General features: G+C 43.0%; 1 protein-coding gene and 1 pseudogene across 1 annotated transcript; both read right to left on the reverse strand.

The window, feature by feature from the left end:
* Positions 1–11,106: 11,106 nt before the first annotated feature.
* On the reverse strand, positions 11,107–11,797 carry LOC121483344 (band 4.1-like protein 2). The gene has a single exon (XM_041741791.1). It carries the CDS (start codon positions 11,698–11,700, stop codon positions 11,314–11,316), a length of 387 nt encoding a protein of 128 aa, XP_041597725.1. The 5' UTR covers positions 11,701–11,797; the 3' UTR covers positions 11,107–11,313.
* Positions 11,798–11,958: 161 nt separating this feature from the next.
* Positions 11,959–12,399, reverse strand: LOC121482253 (annotated as a pseudogene).
* Positions 12,400–13,004: the final 605 nt, after the last annotated feature.

A 13,004-nucleotide genomic window follows, 5' to 3' on the forward strand; every position in this document is an offset into this window, starting at 1 on the left:
TTCTGTTCCATTGATCTATGTGTCTGTTTTTGTGCCAGTACCACCCTGTCTTGATGACCACAGCTTTGTAGTACAACCTGAAATCTGGCATTGTGATGCCCCCAGCTATGGTTTTCTTTTGTAAAATTCCCCTGGCTATTCGGGGTCTTTTCTGATTCCACACAAATCTTAAAATACTTTGTTCTAACTCTCTGAAGAAAGTCCATGGTATTTTGATAGGGATTGCATTAAACGTGTAAATTGCCCTGGGTAACATTGACATTTTCACAATATTAATTCTGCCAATCCATGAGCATGGAATATTTTTCCATCTCTTCGTGTCTTCCTCCATTTCTTTCAGAAGTGTTCTATAGTTTTTAGGGTATAGATCCTTGACCTCTTTGGTTAGGTTTATTCCTAGGTATCTTATGCTTTTGGGTGCAATTGTAAATGGGATGGACTCCTTAATTTCTCTTTCTTCAGTCTCATTGTTAGTGTAGAGAAATGCCATTGATTTCTGAGCATTGATTTTGTATCCTGCCACGCTACCAAATTGCTGTATGAGTTCTAGCAATCTTGGGGTGGAGGCTTTTGGGTTTTCTATGTAGAGTATCATGTCATCGGCGAAGAGGGAGAGTTTGACTTCTTCTTTGCCAATTTGAATGCCTCTAATGTCTTTTTGTTGTCTGATTGCTGAGGCGAGGACTTCCAGTACTATGTTGAACAGCAGTGGTGAGAGTGGACATCCCTGTCTTGTTCCTGATCTTAGGGGAAAGGCTCCCAGTGCTTCCCCATTGAGAATGATATTTGCTGTGGGCTTTTCATAGGTGGCTTTTAAGATGTCGAGGAAAGTTCCCTCTATCCCAACACTCTGAAGGGTTTTGATCAGGAATGGATGCTGTATTTTGTCAAATGCTTTCTCTGCATCTAATGAGAGGATCATATGGCTCTTGGTTTTTCTCTTGCTGATATGATGAATCACATTGATTGTTTTACGAGTGTTGAACCAGCCTTGTGTCCCGGGGATAAATCCTACTTGGTCGTGGTGAATAATTTTCTTAATGTGTTGTTGGATCCTATTGGCTAGTATCTTGTTGAGAATTTTTGCATCCATGTTCATCAGGGATATTGGTCTGTAATTCTCCTTTTTGGTGGGGTCTTTGTCTGGTTTCGGAATTAAGGTGATGCTGGCCTCATAGAACGAATTTGGAAGTACTCCATCTCTTTCTATCTTTCCAAACAGCTTTAGTAGAATAGGCATGATTTCTTCTTTAAACGTTTGATAGAATTCCCCTGGGAAGCCATCTGGCCCTGGACTCTTGTGTCTTGGGAGGTTTTTGATGACTGCTTCAATTTCCTCCCTGGTTATTGGCCTGTTCAGGTTTTCTATTTCTTCCTGCTCCAGTTTTGGTAGTTTGTGGCTTTCCAGGAATGCGTCCATTTCTTCTAGATTGTCTAATTTATTGGCGTAGAGCTGTTCATAATATGTTTTTAAAATCGTTTGTATTTCCTTGGTGTTGGTAGTGATCTCTCCTTTCTCATTCATGATTTTATTACTTTGAGTCTTCTCTCTCTTCTTTTTAATAAGGTTGGATAATGGTTTATCTATGTTATTAATTCTTTCAAAGAACCAACTCCTGGTTCTGTTGATCTGTTCTGCAGTTCTTTTGGTCTCGATTTCATTTAGTTCTGCTCAAATTTTAATTAACTCTCTTCTTCTGCTGGGCGTGGGGTCCATTTGCTGTTTTTTCTCTAGCTCCTTTATGTGTAAGGTGAGCTTTTGTATTTGAGTTCTTTCCAGTTTTTGAATGGATGCTTGTATTGCGATGTATTTCCCATTCAGGACTGCTTTTGCTGCATCCCGAAGATTTTGAACGGTTGTATCCTCATTCTCATTAGTTTCCATGAATCTTTTTAATTCTTCCTTAATTTCCTGGTTGACCTTTTCATCTTTTAGCAGGATGGTCCTTAACCTCCACGTGTTTGTGGTCCTTCCAAACTTCTTGTTGTGATTTAGTTCTAATTTCAAGGCATTATGGTCTGAGAATATTCAGGGGACTATCCCGATCTTTTGGTATCGGTTCAGACCCAATTTGTGACCCAGTATGTGATCTATTCTGGAGAAAGTTCCATGTGCCCTTGAGAAGAATGTGTATTCAGTTGAGTTTGGATGTAAAGTTCTGTAGATATCTGTGAAATCCATCTGGTCCAGTGTATCATTTAAAGCTCTCGTTTCTTTGGAGATGTTGTGCTTACAAGACTTATCGAGGGTAGAAAGAGCTAGATTGAAGTCACCAAGTATAAGTGTATTATTATCTAAGTATTTCTTCAGTTTGGTTATTAATTGGTTTAAATAATTGGCAGCTCCTACATTCGGGGCATATATATTGAGGATTGTTAAGTCCTCTTGTTGGATAGATCCTTTGAGTATGAGATAGTGTCCCTCTTCATCTCTCACTATAGTCTTCGGGGTAAATTTTAATTTATCTGATATGAGGATGGCTACCCCTGCTTTCTTTTGAGGGCCATTTGAATGGTAAATGGTTCTCCAACCTTTAATTTTCAGGTTGTAGGTATCCTTCTGTCTAAAATGAGTCTCTAGTAGACAGCAAATAGATGGGTCCTGCTTTTTTATCCAGTCTGAAACCCTGTGCCTTTTGATGGGGTCATTAAGCCCGTTCACGTTCAGAGTTACTATTGACAGATATGAGTTTAGTGTCATCATGATATCTATTCAGTCCTTGTTTTTGTGGATTGTACCACTGAACTTCTTCTTAAAGGGGAATTTTAAGAGTCCCCCTTAAAATTTCTTGCAGAGCTGGTTTGGAGGTCACATGTTCTTTCAGTTCCTGCCTGTCTTGGAAGCACTTTATCTCTCCTTCCATTTTGAATGAGAGCCTTGCTGGATAAAGTATTCTTGGTTGCATGTTCTTCTCATTTAGGACCCTGACTATATCCTGCCAGCCCTTTCTGGCCTACCAGGTCTCTGTGGAGAGGTCTGCTGTCACCCTAATACTCCTCCCCATAAAAGTGAGGGCCTTTTTTTCTCTTGCTGCTTTAAGGATCTTCTCCTTATCTTTGGAATTTGCAAGCTTCACTATTAAATGTCGAGGTGTTGAACGGTTTTTATTGATTTTAGAGGGGGATCTCTCTATTTCCTGGATCTGAATGCCTGTTTCCCTTCACAGATTAGGAAAGTTTTCAGCTAGGATTTGTTCAAATACATATTCTGGCCCTCTGTCCCTTTCGGCGACCTCGGGAACCCCAATTAAACATAGGTTTTTCTTCCTCAGGCTGTCGCTTATTTCCCTTAATCTGTCTTCATGGTCTCTTAATGGTCTGTCTCTTTTTTCCTCAGTTTCCCTCTTTGCCATCAGCTTGTCTTCTATGTCACTCACTCGTTCTTCCACCTCGTTAACCCTCGTCATTAGGACTTCTAGCTTGGATTGCATCTCATTTAATTGATTTTTAATTTCTGCCTGATTGGATCTAAATTCTGCAGCCATGAAGTCTCTTGAGTCCTTTATGCTTTTTTCTAGAGCCACCAGTAGCTGTATAATAGTGCTTCTGAATTGGCTTTCTGACATTGAATTGTAATCCAGATTTTGTAACTGTGGGAGAGAGGACTGTTTCTGATTCTTTCTTTTGAGGTGAGGTTTTCCTTCTAGTCATTTTGCTCAGTGTAGAGTGGCCAACAACAAGTTGTATTGGGAAAAGGAGAAAAAGAGAGAGAGAGAAGGAAAGAAAAGAGAAAAAGAAAAAAGGGAAAGAAGAAAAAAGGGAAAAAAGAGAAGAAAAAGAGAAAGAAAAAGAAAGAAAGGTTAAAAAAAGGGCGGTGGGGCAAGCAATCAGAAATCAAAAAGAAAGAAAAAAACACAACACAAAACAAACAAAAAAAAAAAACATGGGGGAGTATCTTCTGATACTGTATACTTTAAGTCCCTTGACTTCCCTTGGAACTGGTCCGTGTCGCTGGTCTTCTGGGGGGAGGGGCCTGCTGTGCTGATTTTCAGGTGTTAGCACTTGGGGGAGCTGCTCTGCCCCCTGCCTGGTGCAGGGCTCAGTGGGGGTTGTTTACCCCGTGAGGCCCCAGGAGGAACAGCCACAGTGGTGGGGGCAGCTCTGGAAACCTGGATTCAGCCCCCCCCCCCGGGGCTCTTGGTCTGCAGGGCCTGGAGGCTTCGGGTCGGGGCCTCTGATCTGCTCAGCTCCAGGCAGCAGCGTCTTTGCTGTCCTGGGCCCTCCTGTCCCTGTGGGAGGCCGGATCCTGGGCTGTGTCCCAGCGCCCTGTGCTCCGGAGCCTGTGCTGTTGGATTCGCGCTCCCGGCCGCGCAGCCCCCTCCGTGGAGCCGCTGCCCGAGCCCCGCCGAGCTGCTCCCAGAGCCACCCCGCCCCCTCCGGGCGGGGCTTCTTCCTCTGCCCGAGCCCAGACACCTATTTTAGAGGCTAAAGTGTCCCACTACCCTTGTGTCCAAGATCAGCACTTCCACTGGGGTTTTATTATTTATTTATTTATTCATTCATTCATGAGAAATACCCAGAGAGAGGCAGAGACATAGGTAGAGGGCGAAGCAGGCTCCCTGCAGGAACCCCAACGCGGGACTCGATCCCATGACCCTGGGATCACTGCCTGAGCCAAAGGCAGGCGCTCAACTGCTGAGCCACCTGGGTATCCCCCCGGGGTGTATCCACTGGAGTTTTACATCTCATACCTTCCCTTCTCAGAAACCTCATACATCAGCCATCTCCTCTCTCTTCTTCATCAGAGAACTTCTTTCTCTTAGCTCTCTGTCTCTACCGTCTTTAAAAAATGCTACCTCAAACTTATGAGACCTTCCAGCTGCCATTTGATCCTTCCCTTCCAAGCTTCTTGGAGGTATGACATGCATTTATAGTCTCCATTACTTCAATGCCAATGTTCCAGATATACATTGCTGCCTGTGTAATAGACCAACCCAAAACTTGGGGCCGAAACAGTAATCATTTTATTACACGCACTGTATGGGTGAGAAATCTGAGCAAGCCCCCTGGACAACTCTTCTGCCCCATGTGAAATCTACTGGAGTTATTCAGTGGTATTTAGCTCGTGGTTAGGTTGATCTGGAAGGTCTGAGATGGTTTTCTTCATGCCTGGTGCCTTAGTGGTAATATGTGGGATACTGGGCACAGCTAGGTTTTCTTCTCTCTTTCTCTCTCTCTCTCTCTCTCTCTCTCTCTCTCTCTTCATATCAATTCATGATCTCTCCACGGGATCTCTCCAGCAGGGAGACCAGACTTCTTACATGATTGCTCAGGGCTCTAAAAGAACAAGGCAAACGTTGCAAGGCTTCTTTACAACCTACCCTTGGAAGTCAAGCAGCATCATTTCCCTGCATTCTATCAGTTAAACTTATTTACAGGACCCACCTAATTCAAGAATAGGGGATGACATAGGGGAATGATTATTGCCATGAATGGTTAATAGGAGCCACATGTTAAAGTCTACCACAGCCATGCATGCCTCAATCCACTGCAATCTGGCAACACTCCTTGCCATACCACTATTATCACGATCACTGAGGTAAAGATCTCTTAGTTGTTAAATCCAATACACACTTTTCAGTACTTGCTTTACTTGCTTTTTCTGCTGAATTGGGCCCTATTGTCCACTAACTCTTTCATGAAACTCTCCTCCTCTGGCTTCTATATACTACTTTTTTAGTGTACCTTTAATTTTTTGTTTAAAGATTTTATTTATTTATTCATGAGAATACACAGAGAGGAGAGAGAGAGAGAGAGGCAGAGACACAGGCAGAGGGAGAATCAGGCTCCATGCAGGGAGCCTGACATGGGACTGGATCCCGGGTCTCCAGGATCATGCCCTGGGCTGTAGGCGGCACTAAACCACTGAGCCACCTTTAATCTGCCCTACCTTTAATTTTTTTTTAACTTTTTGTCAGTCTCCTAAATTGACTCATTTCTTATGCTCTCCCCTTGACTACTGGGCTTTGTTATCAATTCTCTTCTCACTCTGCCATGCTATCTGGGTACATCATCTACACCTATGGCCTTATATATTACTTATCTACTGAGAATTCCTCAATTACAGGAATTCCTCAACATCCCAGATCTCTCTCCAGTCCCCCAGACTCATATGTACTCTGACATGGGTGGTACTTCAAACATAGCCAAAGCTGAATTCATCTTCTCCCTTAAACTTGCTCCATTTCTTTTAACCTCTATCCTATATTGACCATCCTTCCAGATGGCCAAGGCAGAAACTTGGAAGTCATCTTAAACTTACTCTCTCTCAAATCCTCATTCATATATCTTGTTACCAATCCCTGATCATTGAACATGCTATGAAGCTCCTCAATTTATCCACTTTTCCCCATTCCAGATATTACATCTGGTAGAGGACTGAGTAGGGATCTTGGCCTGTTACGAGGATCTATAAATTGTATAGAAGTTATAGTTCACTGCAATAAACTCAATGTCTTTAAAACTTTTAAAAAATATTTTATTTTTAAGGAATCTCCACACTCAACATGGGGCTTGAACTCACAACCCTGAATCAAGAGTTGCAGGCTCTACTGACAGCCAGTCTGGTTCCCCTCAAATAATGTCATTTAAAAGCAGAGATGACCAAGAGATATCAAGATAGGGGACACTTAAAAAGTGAAGCTCCTCATGCAAAGAGGCATTCAGATTTGTGGTAGCAGGATTCTGCCTGTCCACAATGAAGTTATTTCAGCTCATGGGAAAGCCTACCTAGAGGCTTATTAAGCTCCCCCTGAACCTGTCATCCTGAAACTTCATCATATTTAGCTTACCTGGTCATAAAAACTACTTTTATCAAGCCATATCCAGATCCTGGGTACAATTTCTTACTACCTCACTAGAACATTCTTGCTATATTGGCCACAGGTTATATAAAAGTGACCAGTTTCTGACTTCCACTAAATGACCAAGTAGCTTCTATCAAACCCACCTCCCCTCAAATGTATCAATATACTCTGGATAAGATAGTAAAAAACAACTACCTAAAAGTACTGGCAAACAACCCAAACCAGGCAGAAACTAGAAGAGAATCTATACTTAAAACATAGGATTAGAACTAGGTGGTATTCCCATTCTTTAAAGCTTTTAGCCATAGGGCAGGGTAAAACTGAATCTTTATCAGAAGGCAAAATTCAGAATTTCAGCAGCTGAAATATATGGGGCAAAATCCTGGAATGGAGAGATCCCTCAATTCTTTATATAAACTCTGTCTAAATCTCTGGCTGGCCTGTAAACAATGCACACATGGGGCAGTCTCCAAACATCCTCTAAACCTAAAAGAACTGAGTGGAAATTTTAGCTGCTGCTTACTACCAGGGAGACTGACAATGGAATTTGAGTTCAGTCAAGTTAACTGCCTGCTAAAACAAACAGGCAAAAATCAGTACTCTTCAGAGGGACATAATAGGATCCAGATTCTCTACAACATGTCTTCTACAATGTCTAGGAGACAAATCAAAATGACTGGATATGTCAGAAACAGAAAATGTGACCCAATAGTGAAGGAAAAAGGCAATCAATGAAGACTGCTGCAAAACAATCTAGATACTGAAATTAGCAGGACTTTTAAAAAATATTTATTTATTTGAGAGAGAGAGAGAGAGAGAGAGGTGGGAGGAGTCAGAGGGAAAAGGAGAGAGAGAGAATCCCAAGCAGATGCCCTGTTGAGTGATAAGCCTGCTACAGGGTTCAACACAGGGATTGATGGGGGCTTGAAGAGGGGGGGCTTGACAGGGGGGGCTCAGTAGGGGGGGGCTTGATCTCATTATCCCTGAGACCATTACCCAAGCAGAAAACAAATCAGATGCCCAACCAACTGAGCCATGCAGGCACCCCTGGAATTAGCAGGACTTTTTAAGCAGCCATTATAACTATGGCCAAAGACATAGTAGAAAATATGCTCATAATGAATAGTGATCAGTTGCATCCTATCCATGTAAAGATAACCAGCCTGCAGATATAGGCAACTGGTTCAAGATATAGAAGAAACATGACAAGCCTGGCCAAGAGCTAAAGTAACCACTGACATCTTAATTCAGATGCTTCTTGTTTTTCATCTACACTATTAAAACTGTCTCATAAATCATCTCCCTGCTTCTGGTTGCTATTTAGTATGACCCCCTTAACACACACACACACCCTAAACACATCTACAATGATTCCAGAAATAACTTTTAAAACACAGCTTAATCAGGATTTTAATTGAAAGGGACAGAAACACAACTTTAATTTGAGCAAAAGAGAAATTTATTGGAATTCTCATATAATCAGAGGAAGGACATGGATGTAGGTAGGCCTCAAGGACAACTAAGATCAAACACTTGAATACTGATAGGAATCTACCGCTCATCCTACATGTTGATTCAGTCTCTCAGCTAAGCTTCCTCTCTGTGGCTGTTAAAGGGCCTAGGAGCAGTTCCTGGCTCCTAACACATCTCCTAGCTATACCACAAAAGTGGGACACAATATTTTCCCCCATTCAAGTTATCAAAATATTGAAGAGAAGAATTCTCATTGTTCTGATCTAGATCACATGCCCATGTATCAACCAATCACATCAACTACTATGATTGGAAGCTCCCACTAGAACTGCATGGCTGGACAGGAAAGAAGTAGCACCCACCCCTACCAAAACAAAGGGTTTTGTTTCCAGGATAAGGGAAAGACACTGGGAAAACAATAAAGATCTACCAGATCTCCTGTGTTCTCTATCTCAATTGGTGGTAACCCCACCTTCCATGCAATCACTTATGGGAGAGTCCTGGAATTTCTCTTACAGCAGAGAATACTAGTTGTCCCCAGTGTCTATTCTCCCCCTTTCCTCCACTGGGCATTCTGCTGCTTGGAACATGAATGTGATGGCTGGAACTCTATCTTGTACCATGAGGGAAAGTGTCACACTGTGGAGATGAAAGGACATTAAGTTCTTCAGGGTTTAACATGAAGGATAAATGAATTTCTATCCTCTTTAATCCAGTTATTTTGGATGTCTGATAACTCACAGCTGAGACTGATCCTGACAACCCCCTCACTCTCCAGAGTGATCAAGGCAAAATAATATAAATTAAGAGTGGCATGCAATGAACCAGGTTAGAGTATGTTAGCGCCAACCACTGAGAGTTGAATCTATGCTCTGTAGTTTCCTAGCTCTGTGATCCTCAGCAAATTGCCTTTTTTCTCTGTACCTCAGCTCCTCATCTATAAAATGAGGTTAATAACATTATATATATCATTGGTTGGTTGTGAGAATTATGGAAGATAATTCACATGAGCACTGAGAATAATGCCTGGCATATAAGTGCTCAATGAGTATTAACTATCATTTTCAATGCCTGCCAGTTTTACCTACCAAAGTTCTTTATTTTTTAATATTAACGCACACTTTCTTTTTTATTATATTAAAATCAGGCAATGGTCTGACAATAAAAAGGCTGCTTATGGAATACTGTTATGTTCATCTTTACTTACAGGATGTTAAATCCTTGGAACTAAGGTATCCCCAGGAAAAGATTAATGGAAACATCGATTGCTTTTCAGACTTGATAGTTGCTGCTTCAAAAGGTGGTTTTACACAAACACTAAATTAAAAAGAAAATCTTTAGAACACAATGAATCACTTTTATTTCTGTATGCATCCACATCTCAGCATTTAGTGGTCCTGAACAGAAAAGTGGAAAAATGCAGCAATTTGCCAGGAAGTCAAGCCCGCCAATTTCGGGGATCTGCTGTGCACACTGAGTTCTTTATCCCTGCTGAGGACCATGAGACGCAGCAGCACCAAAACCAAAGTATGCACCAAATCCAAGGTTCTTTTTGTTCCAGTTGTCAGATTCCAAACTAGACCCAAATGGATTGTAAGATGACCACATGAGAACCCTGTTTAGGGATGTCTGGGTGGCTCAGTGGTTGAGCGTCTGCCTTTGGCCCAGGGCATGATCCTGGAGTCCCGGGATCGAGTCCCACATCAGGCTTCCTGCATGGGGTCTGTTCTCCCTCTGCCTGTGTCTCTGCCTCTCTCTGTGTCTCTCATGAATAAATAAATAAATAAATAAATAAATAAATAAATAAATAAAATCTTTAAAGAAAAAAAAGAGAACCCTGTTTAAAACTTCTTCAATTGTTTAAAGCAAAAGCAATTACAGGAAAAGAAAACAATTCATTCAGAGGGATTGTGTGTGCTTACAAGTGTCTTCTGTGGCCTTTCTCCAAGTTTTACCACCAAGCACTTTGAGAGCTGGCAGGTCTGAGTACCCCTGGTGACTGTTCTTTTCACTTTATCAAAACCTGAGCTAGAAAACAGCATCAGCTGATGATGACAGCAGAGGGTGACAGGGCTGAGGACCCAATATTCATTCCCAGGCTGGTGGAGAGTGAGTAAATGTGGTTCCAAACTAAACAAGGGAAGTCAGAGACTCTTTCCAACCTTACCTGATGGCTTCTGGCCAAAGCAAGAAGTATTGGGTGGTGATGGTGCAAAAAGGGACTTGAGGGGGAAGGAAAAAGCAGCACCCCTCAATTAAGGTGAGGGAGAAGATATGGGGAAGGCCCTGAATTCCTCACCAAAGTCCAGTTTTAGAGGGGAGCAGAGGGGTTACAATCTATGCTTTGGCCGAGGGTGGTCATGGGAAGTGGAGAAAGGATGATGGCTTGGAGGGGGGAGGGCATCATTTAAGACTTAAAAAAAGAAACCAGGGGTGCAGCTGCACCCCTGCACACCCAGCAGTAGTCCCACAGGCTGCTACCTGAAACCTTCACGCCTATTCTAGCAAGCCACCCCAAGCTGGAGGGCTGTTGCAGGGATGGAGGGGTGGGTGGAGGGAGGAAGGGAGGGAGCCAGCAGGAGGAGAAGGGGAGGAGGCAGAGACCCCAGGCCATGTAATCAGCAGCAAGGTGATTGTGTGATGTGTCTTTTCACAGTTGAGTTAGATGTGCCCCACCAGTTATGATGGGAATCAATTTAAATATACTTTCTTGATCCCAGAAGTTCAACTATGTGGACAGTGGTTACACTTGACAGGATGATTTGTTATAGCACAACTTACATGTTTCAAATGGACAAAAAAAATTTTTTTTTTGGTTATAAAACAAAATAATGTATTAAAATGTGGGGGAACAGGATAGACCAGGGCTGTTAGGTAAGGTTTGGTTGTCGGCATTTTAATTCTTCAGGCTCCTGGTCGGGTTACCGGCATAGCACGGACTGGCAGCAGTAAGGGGGCGGCGCGGACACCTGCGAGGGCCGAAGCTCCTCAGGTTCGCAAAGTCGAGTGTTGTTTAAAAGATGGGTTCTCTTGCCTATTCCTCCCCTTCGTCCAGCTCCGTCTCCTTGTGCACCACCACTCTCGTCACCGACATGTCGGGGTGCTGCTCCCGGGCTTCCCGGATGGCCTGCGCCAGCGCCTGGTCATGATCGATGTCTGCATCTCCTGTGATCACGATGCGTTTCTCAATTCTTGTTTCAGATATGCCACCTTTCACAGTCTTGGTGATGTGCGTTGTGGTCGTTGTCGACACGGACTCAGATGTGATGGTTTGCACCGTCAGTAATGTCCCGGAGTCACCACCAGCCCCACCATCAATTTGTGGAGACTCATATGTGATGGTTTGGGTCTCAGTTTGGACAATAGGGACTTCCTTGGTGGAGATTTCTGTCCTTTGTGAGGCATCAGAAATTGTTACCATCTCTGTTTTTACCACTGGTGGCTCAGAACAACAAATAATTTGTGGCAAAACATCAAGGTCAACAGGAGACACCTCTCCGTTAACTTTATGCGGCTCGTCCTCTTTACAGTATCTTAAGATAAATTGCCTTTGAATGGGAGCTTCCTTTCCAGTACTTTTGAGGTCTACAAGACGTATCTAGAAAATGTACTACTGTGGAAAATGACTGCTTAAATCGAATGGGTGGGGAGGGGGAGGTCCTGTGGTTTCTCTTTTTGATTAATTGCTGTAACACTGTCCTTCGGATGGCTGAGGGAGTTTTCATGTTTTCTTTAGACATCATTAGGTGCCGGAGCTCTTGCAGGACAACTTTGATGCTATATGAATTCTGCCATTTTGCTAGCATGGATATGGCTCTTGGGTCCACCACTCTATTAGAACTATTAACTCCATATTAATTTTTGTCACAAATCTTACAAAGAGGGGTGCTTCTGGGTATTTAGGTCCACATTCTATTTTAAGGCTGTATATTTTGTTTTCATAAATTGTTCTTGGAGGCCCAATTATCATCCCTGTCCATCTTGTAAATGTCATATCTTCATCATCTTCTAGACCCCAGCTAACTGTGCCATCTCCTACTCCTTTCTGGCCTTCTTCCAGTTCTTCTACCAGTCGAAAATTGCGAAGAACTTGTACTCCCGAGCCCGTGGTGGCTGCCATCTTGCGTCACTGTCGCTCCTAACTACTAAAGTTCTTAAAAGACAGTCCCTACCTTCACTGCCCAAGAGCCACTTTACTCTGCTTGAATGAGCCCTGCTTCCAGTCCCATTCCTCCACAGCATCCTCTACTATGTCTCAGCCTGGCCTATCTAGAACACCACGATCTGTCTAGGTCACTCCTGTTTTTTGCTTGTTTTGTTTTAAAGATTTTATTTATTTGGTTTAGAGAGGGAGCACATGAGGTGGAGGTGTAGAGAGGGAAGGTGAGGGAGAGAATCTCAAGCGGGCTCCAAGCTGAGTGCAAAGCCCCATATGGATCGTGACCTGAGCTGAAACCAAGAGTTGGATGTTTAACCGACTGAACCACCCAGCTGCCCTGGGTCACTCCTATTTTAAACTCCTTGATAACTCCCCATTATCTACAGAATGAAGCATTAACTCCTTAGCCTGGTGACTGAGGTGTGTGTGTGTGTGTGTGTGTGTGTGTGTGTGTGTGTGTGTTGCCCTTTTGGATGAGGCCTTTCTGGGCTTATTTCCTGTCACTCCTCCACCACCAACCACACCCTAACTGCACTGAACTATTCTCAACCACTATCTCCTTACCT

The sequence above is a fragment of the Vulpes lagopus genome, chromosome X, assembly GCF_018345385.1.
Source record: "Vulpes lagopus strain Blue_001 chromosome X, ASM1834538v1, whole genome shotgun sequence".
NCBI classification, from domain to species: domain Eukaryota; kingdom Metazoa; phylum Chordata; class Mammalia; order Carnivora; family Canidae; genus Vulpes; species Vulpes lagopus.